This window comes from Ursus arctos, unplaced genomic scaffold (genome assembly GCF_023065955.2).
Source record: "Ursus arctos isolate Adak ecotype North America unplaced genomic scaffold, UrsArc2.0 scaffold_2, whole genome shotgun sequence".
In the NCBI taxonomy this organism is placed as follows: domain Eukaryota; kingdom Metazoa; phylum Chordata; class Mammalia; order Carnivora; family Ursidae; genus Ursus; species Ursus arctos.
In genome coordinates, this window is record NW_026622874.1 from 15,779,343 (window position 1) to 15,795,180 (window position 15,838).

General features: G+C 47.2%; 1 protein-coding gene across 1 annotated transcript in view; it reads left to right on the top strand.

The window, feature by feature from the left end:
- TNN (tenascin N) overlaps positions 1 to 15,838 on the top strand; it is a 59,848-nt gene that overhangs the window by 16,106 nt on the left and 27,904 nt on the right. The window contains exons 7-9 of the mRNA XM_048225187.2: positions 8,483 to 8,746; positions 12,087 to 12,350; positions 13,020 to 13,283. Coding sequence (XP_048081144.1) covers positions 8,483 to 8,746; positions 12,087 to 12,350; positions 13,020 to 13,283 — 792 coding nt within the window. The remainder of the gene's footprint in view (positions 1 to 8,482; positions 8,747 to 12,086; positions 12,351 to 13,019; positions 13,284 to 15,838) is intronic.

A 15,838-nucleotide genomic window follows, 5' to 3' on the forward strand; every position in this document is an offset into this window, starting at 1 on the left:
TTCAAGCACTCTGTTTTAAAATGTCAAAAGATTTTAAAGACTCTTACATGGGAGTAGTGGTATATTTAATAAATGTGGATTGCAAAAGGATATATAATGACAGATGTTATAAATCAGTAACATTGGACAATAGATTTGTAATTTATGAATCAGAAAAGAATTCGAAATCCCTGTGGTCATACATGGAAGATAGTCCACGTAGCTTTGAGTTTTGAGCCAATGCTTGAGTCCGTGTGGAAAGGTGCGTCTCTGTAATCGCTGTGCTCCTACCAGCCGAAGTTGGGAACCGGGGAGATACACTGTAATGCTGCTGGGGGAAGTCTAATCCTTGAAGCTGGCCAAGAAGAGATCTTTGAATTTCGAGACGTCCTCGAAACGTGTTTTAGTTCTTTTCGATTCTGTCCTAGCAGGAGGTGGCCAGGGTGGAGAGATGGTGCAGGAATGGAATTCGCTATTTTGGTTGCCTAACAGATCGCGTGTCTGTAGTCTGAAAGCTAGAGTCAGACAGTTCTGAAGGGTAAGATAGAACTTCGTTTAAGAATGAGACAGTACAGGGGCGCCTGGGTGGCTCAGTCATTAAGCGTCTGCCTTCGGCTCAGGGCGTGATCCGCTGGGAGCCTGCTTCTTCCTCTCCCACTCCCCCTGCTTGTGTTCCCTCTCTCGCTGGCTGTCTCTCTCTCTGTCAAATGAAGAAATAAAATCTTAAAAAAAAAAAAAAAGAATGAGACAGGACAGACTGTGCAGCCTGCTTGAGTGGTGGACCGGTGAAAACTTTTAGTGGGGTGGAAGATGGCAAGGCCTTCCTTGGCTTTCTCCTTAGCTGTGAATTTAGGCATTTGCTACCTAAGCACTTCTCATAAGTGATCTCATTTAGTTCTCACCTTAACTGTGTGGTAGGCCCTACTATGATTTCTAAGACACATATAAAAAAACCCCCAAAACTGGGAAGTTAAACTCAGGATCGCCCAGCCAAGAAATGACGGAGCAGAGCTTTGAACCTAGGATATTCGCTTCGGTGGGCACACAACTATAGTGCCTCCCACTCTTAACCTTTTCACCCATTGTTTCTGGCTAATTCTCCTACTGTGTACCTCCTAACTAGAAAAATTTCTGCGACCCCTCATTGGTTTAGGACAATGCAGGACCCCTTATATCGTGGCCTCAGTGGACCCAACCATCCTGGGCTGTTGTTCTCCTCACTGCTACTTCCCAATGGGAAGCCTTCCTATTGCTGGACTCTTCTTGGTGTTCTCTCTTTCGTTTTCTTTTTCTTTCTTTCTTTCTTTCTTTCTTTCTTTCTTTCTGTAGACTCCACACCCAGCATGGAGCCCAGCACAGGGTTTGAACTCACGACCCTGAGATCTAGACCTGAGCTGAGATCAAGAGTCGGGTGCTTAACCAACTGAGCCACCCAGGTGCCCCTGTTCTTTGGATTTCTGAACAAAGAAGGCTTATCTCCACATTACGGGTTTGTTCATGTTACCCCAGCCTAGGAAACCCTGCACAGTAATCTCTAGCTATCCATTAATTCAATCGGGGATTCAATTAATTCAAGCTATCAATTAATTCAACAAAAACTAATTGCAGAGTACTGCTGAGCACTAGAGATGTGGTCCCTTTAGATTCTTCCAAAGATGAAAAGTCCTGGTCCTTGCCCTTCAGGGGCTCATAGCAATAAGATCACTCATCCTTCCAGGCTCAGCTCCAACCTCAGCCTCTCCACCGAGGCCTTCTGGGACCACATTAAATAGCAACCACTCTTCCTCTGAGTTTTTGGAGCATTTAATTACACGTGGCCTTGAATTGCTTGCTAACGTTTCAAGTATGTCATCCCAACTAGAATGTGAGCACTCAAGAAGTTTTTTTTATTGTCAATTATATTCTAAAAGCGGGATGGGATATTTTATTGGATAGCAAATAAATTTGTGTCATGTGTCCAACGAACATAAAAAAAAAAGACACAATCATTTCTGAGGTCAGGAAACACTCTCAAACCTGGTCAGACTGTTCATTCATTTAAGGGGGAAAAAAGAAAAAGAATCTCTCTTTTTTCCAAATATTTTGCATTGCCTGTGATGGAAAAAGACACTGGAATCTAAGAACAGCATAACCACTTGCAGGGAAAAAAATGCCCCAGTTCAGGTATTTTCCATTTAACAAGTCATTCAGTGGAACTAATCCATGAAAGGGAAGGGGTCAATTGAAAATCCTCACCCTGTTAAGACCCTCGAAGTGCATTGAAGCGTCTTCCAGAAGCAGGTCAACTTCAGAGCAGCAAGCATCAGCCAGGCCGGTGTTTTCAGGGGGAAGGGCCCTGAACTTCGCTGTCGTACCCTCACAGCCACCCCACATCCAACGACAGGAAGGGCAGACCACTAACTAAGAGATGATGCTACCCCTTTGTCCTCAGTTTCTCCATCTGTAAAAGGAAAGGTTGGACTAAATAGAGCTCGAAGTCCCTCTCTTTTTTACATTATTTTAAGTGTTTTCATAACTTCCACGATTCATGCTTTTCTGTGGCGGGTCCAGAACACAGGGCTGCTCGCTTTGTTGTAATCCCGCCAGCCCCCACGTGCGGCAGAACATACAGCCTCCATATTCACGTGTTAATGATTTTCTTAGAACTTTTCCCTCTGACAGTGCCATGAAATAGCAATTTTGCCTCTCTTTGGATCTTTTTCACTTTTTACTGCCTTCCAAACACACTGCTGCATTTGAAATGGCTCAGCCCCTAAAACTTTCCTTCTTAAACTCCTTCATGTTTCAAGATGAACTCCTGTCAACATTCAGAGCTCCTGCCTCACGCACAGCCGCCCACGCACACCCAGTGGCTGAAAAGTAATGATCTTCATCATTTGAGTACCGGCTGTATTCCAGGTACCCAGGGCTCCATCTACATTATCTTTGGTCCTGATAATAGCATTACAAGCACTATTATTCCCATTTTACAGGTGAGAAAATGGAAGCCCACAAAGTTTAGGAGAGTTAGGGTGAACAAGTGAGCGACATTTGAACATACGTTTGCTTGAGGTCAGATCACAACCTTTCCAGAAGCAAAGCTCGAGGAGAGCAGGAAGAGAGGTTGACCTCTGAGCACATTCTCTACAAGTAAGGCCTTTGGAATAATTTTATTGCTACAGTGAAAGCAGTAGGGGAGGCCTGAGGAAGCAAGGTGATGGGACGCATGGCTACTGTAGTCTGAAGGAAGGCCTCACCTTCCAGAAACTCACTTTCCAACTAGGGGCATAAGGCCCTATCCCCCATCTTTGCCCCCAAGCCCATATCCCTGTAGATTTTAGATCCTGGCTATGCCATTTTCCAGTATGCCAGCTGGGTGATTCAGAAGCAGCCACTGGGAATGGAGAAAGCTATTCCGAATGCCTGTGGCCATGGGCTGGAACAAAGACGCGTGAGGCTGGTGTGCCAGCTCAGACCGAGGACAGCCGTGCCCTACCCAGCCCGGTGGCGAACCTCATTATAGAGTGGAATAAACTTTCCCGATGTACCTAGAGCCCTTAATTAGCCTCTTCTGTACACTCTGTTTTGTAAGTTCGATCTTCTGAAGTGGGGATGCCCTTTATTCCAACACATGCAACTCAAAAGGTCTACTTACCAAGTCTTGTCTTAAATCTCTCTGACCTCAAGTGAATGGCCTTGAGAAAGGTCCCATCAGGGCTGCTGCTGTCTAGCAGGTGGGAAGGAAGTTGAGGCCTGGGAAGGAGAGCCTGTCTCCTCATTGAGGTCCCGCTGTGACTCATTTGTGATTCAGCCAGCCGTCTGCAGCTACTGGAAGGCTCTGTTCCATGGAAAAACTGTTTCTGATCCCCACATTCCTTCTTGGCAGACAGCGAGGCTTTGGTCTTGCTCAGCTGGCTTCTTTCAGCTATGTGGCCCATCGTCAGGGTCCCATCACTGAGGCTGTCCTCCTGCTTCTGTGTCTCGGCGTCTGGTTCCCATCCTTAGATTTATCACGGACAGGAGCAGCTCCACGAAGACTCTCCTTCAGGGTGTTGTTTTAGGGAATTGAGAGGAAGGGCAGAGTCCTGAGTTCCAGGCTGGCCAGGCCTCTAACAGGCTTTCTGACCTTGGAGAAGTCACATCTCCTCTCCGGGCTAGGTCTCTATAACCCTGGCGTGAGAGGATTCTATTTTTCCTTTCTACCTTCTTACTCTTTATTGCCAAGATGCCTTTCCTGGCTCTCCATGCCTCAAGTGCTCTGGGACTGTTGAGGGAACAAGATGTGTCAGGGCTGGTCACACTCATGTGGGCATGGTGGGTCCTGAGAGGGCTGCACACACGGAGGTCCCTGACCCTGCAAAGCAGAGGCCTGTGCTGCGGGTCCTGCAGCTGCAGTGCCAAGCACTGATCTGGGCCAGGGAGGGGTGGGGGGGGGGCACTGCTGGGACCATAGGTTGTACAGATGTGGGTCACCGTACTGTGTGACCAGGGACTTTAAGAGGCAGGACTGGAGGGTGTTCTTGCCTTCTTTTTCCCCATCCTCGCTTCCCAGTCTAAATGTCCCCATTCCCAAGTCAGCGCTGGTTTCCCAGATGGACATGTCCCCTTTGGAGGCTCTCCTCATTCCCTCTCCGTCCTCCGCAGAATCACGCTCTGCTCAGAAAGGGGAATAGGGTGGAGAGGGAGTGCTTTCCCTTGTGCACACTGTCCCCTGAGCGTCCTCTGAGAGCCTGCTCCAGCCTCCAGAGGCCTGGGACGTGGCCCTGTCACTGTCGGCTCCTGATTGCACTGCCCACTCTGCCCCACCGGTCTCCCAGAAGCAACAGTGTAAGACTGTTTCCCTGTTCCTGTCGCCTCTACAACCTTCAGTCCCCTGCTACTGCTGGATTCAGATTGCAGGGGCCTCCAGACCACACTTGATCTTATTTATTTATTGTGGTATTTCCATAAGAAGAGGCTGGTGATAGTGCTGCTCGGGGACGTAGAAAGTGGAGATGCAGAGTCTTTGACCGATAGGAATGGTTCACATCTTGGCTCGAGCACTTGAAGTGTCCAGGTGCAAATTCTTGGTCCCATTTTCCCCACCTTCTGCTGCAAACTGCCCTCCCTCGGCTCTCTCCATCTCTGTAAATGGTCACCACGTTCTGCAAGTCGCTCAGGCCTCAAACCAACATGGATGGATGGAAGGATGGATTTGTGTCCCACATCAACTCCGTCAGCAGATTCTGACAAGTGTACATTTGAAATCTCCCCAATCCGACCTTTCTCATTACTTTCAACCCCGCCACACTGGTCCACATTCCTGTCTTCTCCCACTGTTGGGGCGGCTCCCAGGTGACCTCTTCTCTCGACCCACTACATGCCCACTCTCTCTGGCAGCCAGAGGGATCCTTTGATAATGCAGGTCAGATCATGCCATTCTTCTGTGCCAGCCCCCCAGAAGCTTGAAGCTTACCTCTTTCAGTGCAAAAGCCACAGTTGTTGGAGGCCACCCACAGTTCACTCACCCCTCGCCTCCTGGGCCTCACCTCCAAACACTCAGCCCCCTCACTGACTCTGTCTAGATGCTCCAGCCTCTTGCTGTTCCCTGAATATGTGGAGCAGGGCCTTTGCACGTGCTGCTCCTTCTGCCTGGAATAAAGTTCCCAGACTGTATGTGGCCCGCTGCCTCATTTCATTTCAGTCTCTGTTCAGATGTTCCCTTCCTAGCAAGCCAGCTCTTTCCTGACCTCCCTGTCTAAGCTCGCAGATGTCTTTTGTTCGGCATTTTCTAATCTTGTATCTTGCCTTTTTGGGCTTCCTAATACCGTCACCACTTGTTTCTCCTTCAGGAAAATGTAAATTCTGTAGCAGAGAGTTTTTATTCCGTTCGTTGCTTATATGGTTGACCCTTAAACAACATGGATTGGAACTGCATGGGTCCACTTATATGCAGATTATTTTCAATAAATATATTGGAATTTTCCTATGAGGGAAAAACTCATGGACAAACCATGTAGACTAGAAATCCTGAGAAAACTAAGAAAAAGGAGGTATTGTTATAAGAATACAGTCTATGACACATATAACATACAAGATATGTGTCACTTGAATGTTTATTATCGATGAAGCTTCTGGTCAACGGTAGGTTATGAGTCAAGTTTTTAGCGAGTCAAAAGTTACAGGTGGCTTTTTGACTGAGCAGAAGAATTGAGGAGCTAATTCCTGCACTGCTCAGGGGTCAGTGGCTTTTTGACTGAGCAGAAGAATTGAGGAGCTAATTCCTGCACTGCTCAGGGGTCAAGTGTATTAGTGTCCTAGGACCGCTGTATCGAAGTACCAAAAACTGGGTGGTTTAAAACAAAAGAAATGTATTATCTCCCCATTGTGGAGGCTGGAGGCCTGAAATCAAGGTGTCTGCAGGGCCGTGTTCTCTCTGACAGTTTTAGGGAAATCGTTCCTCACCTCTTCTAGCTTCTGCCGTTTGTTGGCAATCCTTGGCATTCTTTGCCCTGTAGCTGCAACATTCCAGGCACACGGCTGACTTCTCCCCATGTGTCTTCATATCGTCTTCCCTGTGTGCATGTCTGGCTCTGTGTCCAAAGTCCCCCTTCTTTCAGGACACCAGGCGTATTGGATTAGGCCCACTCTAGTGACCTCAGGTCAACCCGCTCATCTCTAGAAAGGCCCTATTTCTGATTTTCCAAATCAGGTCACATTCTGAGATACCAAGGGTTAGCATTTTGACATATCTTTCTTTTGGTGGGGGGAAGCACACTTTAATTTAGAACCGAGTTAAACTGAATTCCCAGCTCCAACTAGGCACTCAGGGAATGTGGGTAGAGTGTGTGAGCGACTATCGTTTACTAGCCGAGCCAGCTTGGCTAAGTCATCTAACCTCTCCGAGCCCCGTATACAATTAGTGCTCTAAAAAGGATCACTATTATTAATTTTCCAGACTAGTACATGGGGAATCTGCTAAATGCCTGGAGTTATTATTATGAGGTTTGATAACGTAATGTGTGCACAGCACCTTGCATTTAGTATATGCTCAATCAACGGCATTTAGTTTATTAAATAAAATGTGCACTGTGCCTGGTGATGGAGCATATTTCATTTCCTTGCACACAAATAAGACACTGCCATTGTGCTCGAGGAAGGTGATTCTAGTCGATGTGGAAAAACGCAGCTACGTAAAATTGTAACTTCTCTGTTGGAGAATCCTGGGCCAGGAGAACTGGAGCAGGATGGGGAGGAAGCAAAACTGCTTGAATTTCTGAGAGCGAGAAGCTGTTTTGCGTGTCTTTACCCAAAAGGATATAGATCTGCATGGAGGGAGGGTTCTCGGGGCATGCCTCCACTGTGTTCTGTGAGGCACCTTTGTCAGTGACCTTGATGGCTGCCGGGCTCAGATGGCTTACTTATTAGGTTTGTAAATGATAAGCTAGAAAGGAAAATCAGCATGTTAAGTGAAAGACTAAATTATGAGTGAAGTCCGTAAGATAAACTATAATCCATAAGATAAAATATAACAAGAATAAACACTGGTTTCAGGAAACGAATTTTATATGGAGAAGTGGGGACGACGTGGCTTAACCTGGTGGTTTTTCAACCTTTGATGTACATCAGAATCACCTGTGGAGTTTTGCATATTTGTTTTTTTTTTTTTTTTTAGCAGAGATGCCAGCGTGTATCTGAGACCTTCTGAAACGAACTCTCTGGGGGAGGTACTTAGTAGGTGCCCAGTGTTGATAGGGGTTGAGAACCCCTGGGTTGCGGGGACACGTGTGAACAAGCGTGGGCTGAGGATATGTTATTGCAGAGCACGGTGTCCAGGACACAGAGGACATGTTGTTCTGGGTTGATCCTTCTAGAACATCAGCCTTGCACAGGCAGGGATTTCTGGTGGTTTTGTTCATCGGTGACTCCTGAGTGCCATTATATTCCCTGGCATGGAATGGATTCTCAGTGAATTGTTGAATGAATGGACTGAGTTTTGGGGACTTTTCCCTAATCAGGGAAAGAAAGGGGCCAGTCTAGATGTGCCAGGTCTAGAAACTATACTTAGGAAGTATCATATGATATGGTACGGTACGGCATGATATGATATAACAATGTGAAAGCTAGTAACTTACAAGTGCATACACTGGAGAGGTGAAGGTGTTCTGATGCGAGGAGAATTAGGAAGGAGACTGGTAACTGTTCCTGAACATCTGCTGGAGGGTCTCCCAGAAGAGCATGAGGTGTATTCCATATGCCTCTGGAAGGGGGTTCCGCTTCAAGTGCCTACATTTGCAGGAACTAATGTCTAACGTGCTCAGTGGTCTCAAAATGGAAGGGATTGTTTGGTCCCTCAGGGAGCCCTTTGTCAGCCGAGGGTTCAAGCAGAGGCCAGTTGTCCACCTGTCACGGAGGACGGTGAGACCCTCTTGCATTGTGTGGACCATGGAACGAGGTCACCTGGATGAACTAGAGCTTGAAGCAGCTGTGATCTTGACCAACCAAAGGTCTTTCTCTAATTTTTCTTTCTCATATTTTCATGAAGAAATTGATAGCCCAACCAATGTGGTCACTGATCGAGTGACAGAGGACACAGCGGTGGTCTCCTGGGTCCCCGTCCAGGCTGTCATAGATAAGTATGTGGTGCGTTTCACCTCCACCGATGGGGACACAAAGGACATGGCGGTCCCCAGGGAGCAGAGCAGCACCGTCCTGACGGGCCTGAAGCCAGGAGAGGCGTACAGAGTCTACGTGTGGGCCGAGAAGGGCAACCAGGAGAGCAAGAAGGCCGACACCAACGCCCTCACGGGTAATGCAGGGATGGGAGCCTGAACAGGTTTCTTCATGGCCGGGAGAAGACTGATGCATGAATCAGGAGGCCGATGCCCACCAGACATCAACTCTTCTGCTTGCAGGGGTGGGGAAAGGGGTTGCAAAAGCAATGTAAAATTTCACAATTATGATTTTTCCCATTTTAACCTCAAACAAAAGAAACCAGCCTTTTTATTTTATTTATTTTTTTTACACAGAAGTTCACACTTATTTGGTTTAGAATTCCATGTGCGACTCTCTCAGAGCAGAGTAACACTTCCTAATTTTCAGGTTTTGGATGTTAAAACTCAAAACATTTGCCTGACAGTGAATTTGAATGCTTATCTCCATTTGCAGAGGCTGTACAGGCACTTTGCTTATCATCTGGAGCTCTCTTTCAGACCGTGGAAATGGTTTGTCTCCTGAGTCAACAGTCACCAAATGTATCGATTCTGCCTCGAAGCTTCCAGAAACCAGAAGGGTCCGTCCCCAGACTTCACCTAGCTGTTCCGCTCAGCTTGGGCTTGTAGATGCCCTGAGATGGCAGGGGGTGTGGGGGGGGCACATCCCAGACATTGTTTCTGCGTAAAGCCTCCCCTGCTCCTGTCCCTGAATTCTGAGCAATCACATCCTGGAGCCCACTTGAGGTTCCAGACACTTGACAGGAAATCATAGAAAAGGATTCGCTTATCGATTGGGCTCTGTTCTGGACACTTAGTGTAGACACAGTCAGAGAAGCCGATAATTCGTTAGGAATGTGGTTTCAGAAGCTTGACTGTCCATGTTTTAATCCTAACTCTGCCGTTTACTAGCTGAGTGGCTTTGGGCAAGTCACTTGACCTCTGTTCCTCAGAGTCTTGTCTGTAAAAGAGGGCCTATGAGTCTTTACCTCACGGGGTAATTGTGAGGGTTACATGAGTTTAATCATGGAAATACCCAACACATAGCCAAGCGCTCTGTGAGTGACCGTAGTAATTATTTCTTACAATGTGTCTCAGTCAGCTTGGGCTGCTCTAATAGATACCATAGACTGGGGCCTTCAACAAAAGAAATTTAGTTCTCACAATTCTGGAGGCTGGAAAGTCCCATGACTGGGCGCTGGCTGATTCGGTTTCTGGTGAGAGCCGTCTTCTTAGCTTTTAGGTGGTCACCTTCTTCCTACACCCTTACGTGGTGGACAGAGGAAGCTCAGGTCTCCTCTTATCAGGCACTGATGCCATCATGGGAGACCTACCCTCATGACCTCAGCAAACCTCATTATCTCCCCAAGGTCTCGCCTCCAAATACCATCAAATTGGGAGTTAGGGCTTCAGCATAGGAGTTTGAGGGGGGACACAGACATTCAGTCCATAGCAAATGTTAATCAGCATTCAGCCCTTGATGGATTTCACGGTGTGGAGCCCCCTGGGTCAGGGGTGGGCCTTATCTCCTCCAGGAGGAGAAGCTGCCAGTAAGGATGGTGAGCTCTAGTGGTTTAAAGGCAGGGTCAGCACTTTCTGTGAGGGGCCAGAGAGTGCGTATGTTCAGATTTTAGGCCATAGAGTCTGCGTTGCAACAATTCAGCTCTGCCATTGAGATGCAAAAACAGCCACAGAGTATGTGTAGATGAACCAGTAAGACTGTGTTCAATAAAACTTTATAAAAGAAGGCAGTGTGTCAGATTTGGCCTATGGGCTGTTGATCGCCACCTCCTGGTTTGTATTACACAAGGCTCTCCATTTAGTAGGATTTTGAGTGTTGTGAAAAGGAAACATGTGGGTCAGTCTTTTTAAGATGGTAGAAGTTGGAATAGAGAAGAATCTTCCTCTCTCTTAGGTGGGGGTGGTGTGAGTCAGCACCCCAGATTACGGGAAGCCACTGGGATGTGGTGTGGTTGGCGCTGTCAGGCCCAGAGCCAGGCTCTGGGGGTACGAAGATGAAAGACATAGTTCACGCTCATGGCATTCACAACCATCTAGGTAGAGAAGACAAGTAAAAAAGGTAAAGCACAGTGAGTTATGTTATTTCTAGAGCCAACAAATGTCCCTGGAACTGTGGGAGCCAGAGGAAAGGGTACTTAGCACAGGCTGGGATGGGAGAGGGGCTCATGCAGGCTGTAGGAGGAGGTGACACCTGGGCAGAGTCTAGATGGAGGGGTGGGCATCAGCAGTGGGAGCAGCATATGCAAAGGCTTAAGGTATAAGAACAGGACAGTTATTTTTCTGTCGTATCTTAATATGCAAATATTGTAATCATCTTAAGTGGTGTGGATGGTGGCCAGGTCTAGAGAGTGGCGTAGTGAAGGGTGAGCATCCCAGAGTGAAACTCCTCCTTCCATGTCCCCTGTTCCAGCGCTTTCTGAACTCGGTGCTCCCCAAGGTGAGCTGTCTCCCATGGCTGTGTCCCGGCCACCCGGCCTGGCTGTGCATGTCCAGCGATGGTGCAGACGTTGGTCATGCAGTTGCTTTCACAGAAAGCTCTGCCATTTGAGGAAGTGGTTTTTGAAACAGGAATATAAAGGCATGCTACTCGTGCACCATGGCTTTCGGACTCCAGGGGTTCACATTTTAAGGAGAAAGGGGTATTTCATGCCTCAAAAATGGCACTTGTAATAACAAAGAGCTTATATTTAAGCATTTACCATGTGACTATCTCACGTGTGATTTGCCATAACCTGTGAGGTAGGTACTGCTCTTTCCTCCTTCGTGGAGGTGAGGGGACCGAGAGGTAAGGTTTACAGTCTGTCCAAGTTAGCAACTAGGAAACAGTGGAGCCCAGATTCCAACCCAATTTAACTGCATAGAAACCCAGACAGATTCTGCAAGTAAGATTATTTTTATCCACCCAGACCTCAAATACCATCAGTATAAGTCTTCTGGTTCTCTGGCCACAGACATAATGTTTTATGTGGAAAGAACTGACAGCTCCTACTTCCAGGATATTTTTCTTCCCAAAGAAAATATTAGAGCCAATGCAGAGATTTATTGAAGTATAATTGCTTTCAGGTACAAGGAGTCAGGAACTGAAAGAGTGTATTATATAAATTCAGGGTAAAGGAGAAATTTGTATATGAAGACCATCTTTTCTTTTTCTTTTTTTAATCCAAAGGCTACTTTTGGGTAAAGTTTATAGAGCTGAGACTATTTTGGCTTTGTCTGAAAACCCTACATCTCATTAAATGCTATTAGCTCATTCTTGGAATTTCAGACCACTTGCTTAATTAAACCCTTAAGTTATCCCAATCACTTGCATAGAACAGACTCTGAAATTTGTTGAGATCATCATGTTGTCTGTGTATGTGCTGGCCTTTCAGGAAATAGAGAGTTGGTAAATGCTACATTCTTTCATCTCTCTTAAAGAAATCGACAGCCCAACAAACCTGGCCACCGACCGGGTGACAGAGGACACGGCCACCCTCTCCTGGAACCCAGTGCAGGCTGATATCGACAAGTACACGGTGCGCTACACGTCTGCAGACGGAGACACCAGGGAGGTGTCCGTGGGGAAGGAGCAGAGCAGCACCGTCCTGACGGGCCTGAGGCCAGGTGTGGAGTACACGGTCCAGGTGTGGGCCCAGAAGGGGGCCCGGGAGAGCAAGAAGGCCGACACCAAGGCCCCAACAGGTAACAAGAGAAAGATGGGCCATCAGAATTGAGTTGTGAGTGTGTGGATTTGAGTGTGCATGGAACCAAAGATGTGGCCTGACATGAGAGACTGTGCATAGAAAGTTCTAAAGATCAAAAAAGACAGTGCGTTCCAGTAGTGGTCTCAGTGGGCTGAGAGCTGGTAGCCGTCGCCCCGCCTGATAGTGATGAGCTGCTCACGAAACCACTCAACCCGCTAGGAGGGAGAAGTAAAGCTGTGCAGTGGCCACGTTTTCAGCACTCAGCAAAGATGTTATAGGCTCTGACCATTGCAATGCTTGCGATAATGCTTTTCGAATGATTCTCGTGAAGTAGCCCTTGAGAAAACGATCAATCGGGTACCCTGAACATCGTGGCAGATGTTTAACGATGGTTTTGATGTGCCATGACGTTGCTAAGAAGACGTCATCCTCCCACATTTTAGGGAGCTGAAAGCCAAGAACATATGTTAAGTTTGCAATGAGTAGTCTTTTGAAATTGGGAGCCAGGGGTTACTTTCTCCCTTGACTCCCAGGAGACCCTGGATGGGAATACCGTTGCCTTGTGCGGAGAGAGCCCTAGAAGATGAAAATGACAGTGACGGGGTGGTGGGTATCTCTTCCACGGCTTCAAAGCTTAGGCTTTTCCAAATTTTTTTTTTTTTTAAAGAAATTGACAGCCCCAAAAACCTGGTGACCGACTGGGTAACAGAGGACACGGCCACCATCTCCTGGGACCCGGTGCAGGCTGTCATCGACAAATACATGGTGCGCTACACGTCTGTGGATGGAGACACCAGGGAGGTGTCCGTGGGGAAGGAGGAGAGTAGCACTGTCCTGACGGGCCTGAGGCCAGGTGTGGAGTACACGGTCCAGGTGTGGGCCCAGAAGGGGGACCAGGAGAGCAAGAAGGCCGACACCAAGGCTCCGACAGGTGAGGAAGCATGCATCATCACTGTGTCACTGCTGAGCTCATGGTCTGTTGGTTTTCCTTCTGTGACCTTGGCAGAAAGGGAGGTTTTCCAGGTTGGTGTCCTTGCAGAGCCCACTGTGTATCCCTTACTTCGATTTCATGGCTTCTCTTAGAGTGCATAGCTCGTCTTGTCTTCAAACTTTGGTCTTTTAAGATGGATATTATTACTCATTGTCCTTTGTTCTCTGCGTGTGCATTTGCTGTGGTTAACATACTGAATGCCTCCCCTGATAAGGAATAAACGTGATTGAAAGCCCAAGTGCCCGCCCTGTGGAGGGAGCCTGACTGCGATCCCAGACCTACTTTGTTTTCCATCCTTACTCGTTTAAACCCTTTCTGTGGAGCTTGCTTTTTGTTTCTGTCCTTTGGGTGAATGTTTTAGGCAGAAATAATAACAATGTTTTATTAGCGAAAAATAAGCAAATATCTGATCACTTTTAGTCCCCAACATGTATCATTTTAGTAATTATCCATACTTCATTTAAAGTTAAAGCTTCTCCCTGCCATCAGCTTGGGCCGTTGGCAGGCTAACTGCAGGCTAACTGCCTGCCCTGGGAAGGGAACGTGCTCGACTTCTCTGGTATTTCCCTTCTGGTACTTTAGGCCCCCTCCTTCCAGCATGCTAACTGCGATTTCTGACCCATGTATGTTTGGCACAGCTTGGAGAGAGGTCAGGGAGCAGAAAGAGGAGAGGTAAGGGGTCTTACTTGGCCGTAACAGTCACAGCTGCCCCGGGCCTGTTGTGGAGCCTGACGGGTGTTAAAGCTAATGTTTTCCCTCATGGAGCACTCTGCATGCTCTTCAGCAGCCCCCCTACACGCCGGTCTTTCATCATAGTAATCCTGTTGGCAGACGCATCTCTCCTGCTGGTCACCTGTTCCCTTTCCTCTGCCTGCACATGTGGGTGCACTCCGGTGCCTTTCTGGTTGGGGTCACTTCATCCCTCTGGGTGAGCCTCTTGGACATGTTCTAAAACCATCCCAGGTGGGCCCTTTCTTCCTTTCCTCGGGTCCACGGGGAACATGCATGTACCCTCTGTCCATTCAACTGAATGTATGGCCCTTTTGCAATGCTGCAGCCTCCGATCGCTCTGCATCAGAGCAAACAGCCGTTTTCTCACCTCTTAGATATTTTAGGCCCATGTCAGACACCAGCCCGCGGTGCTCCCCAAGCCGTGGGCAGAGTTTCTCAATCTTGGCACTATTGAAATTTTTGGCCTGATTAATTCTTTGCTGCCGGGGTCCATCTTGTGTGCCATAGGCAGTTTAAGGCATCCTGGCCTCTACCCATTAGACACCAGGAGCCTCCCTATCCCACTCTGAATTGTGACAACCAAGTTGGTCTCTAGACCTTGCCAATCATTCCTGGTTGAGAACACTTGCTCCAGGGTATGCGTAACCCGCTCTGTAAGGGATCCCATTGCAAGTGCTTATTTGAGGTTTGGGTCTCACCCATGAAGCTCACAGTGTGATGGGCTCAAAGTAATCCACTCTTGAAGTCCCATCTCTTTGGCCTCTCGAACCTCTTTTTTTTTTTTTTCAAGATTTTATTTATTTGCTGGAGAAAGAGAAAGAGAGTGAGTACAAGCAGGGGAAGTGGTAGGCAGAGGGAGAAGCAGGCTCCCCACTAAGCAAGGGGCCTGATGTGGGACTTGATCCCAGGACCCGGGGATCATGACCTGAGCTAAAGGCAGATGCTTAACTGACTGAGCCACCCAGGTGTCCCTCCAACCTCTTTCATAGTCTGGAGATGGCTGGTCAGCCAAGGGCCACAAGACTGTTGGTCCTGCCTTGGCTGTGGGCTCTCAGGTTGGAATGTAGATACCAGTTTTCTTGGGGTCACAGCCCAAACCAGTATAAGAGAGTCCTGCTTGATCATACCATTGCACATCTGTGATAGGACCTAGAAACAAGGACTTTAGGGAAATGACTTTTGCAATGAATTATTTGACACAAAAACATGCTATTATTTTCTTGGTGACTACATTTTTTAATGCCTTCCTTGTGCATAGTATGGAGGCTCATAATCTTCATTCATAAAATATCAGCAAGGTGATATAATTAATAATAGCTTATGGTCATTGGTCATCTAGTCTGTGCCAAGAATTGTCATAAAGGGCGTATTATTATTAACTCATTTAATACAGCAAGTTTCCAGGATATAACTAATATTATCTTGCTCTGCCTTTTTTTTTTCTATAGACACTAATATTCAATATTTTCAAGGTCCCTTTTTACATGATATTTTTTGTCTGGGTTTTCAGAGGCACCCAGCGAGATATGTACAGTAACTATTAATCCTATTTTATAAATGTAGAGATGTGAGATGACTTATCCAAGGTCATCAAGCAAATTAGTAATTTATGAAATTAGATGTATGTATGGAACATTACTGCTCAAAGGAACTTTAAAGTCTATCCAACCTGAACCCCAGATTTACAGATGATGAGGCTGAGGCTCAGCCAGAGGCAGGTGAGATGTGCAGAGCCATAGCTTTTCTGACTCTGGATCTAGTGC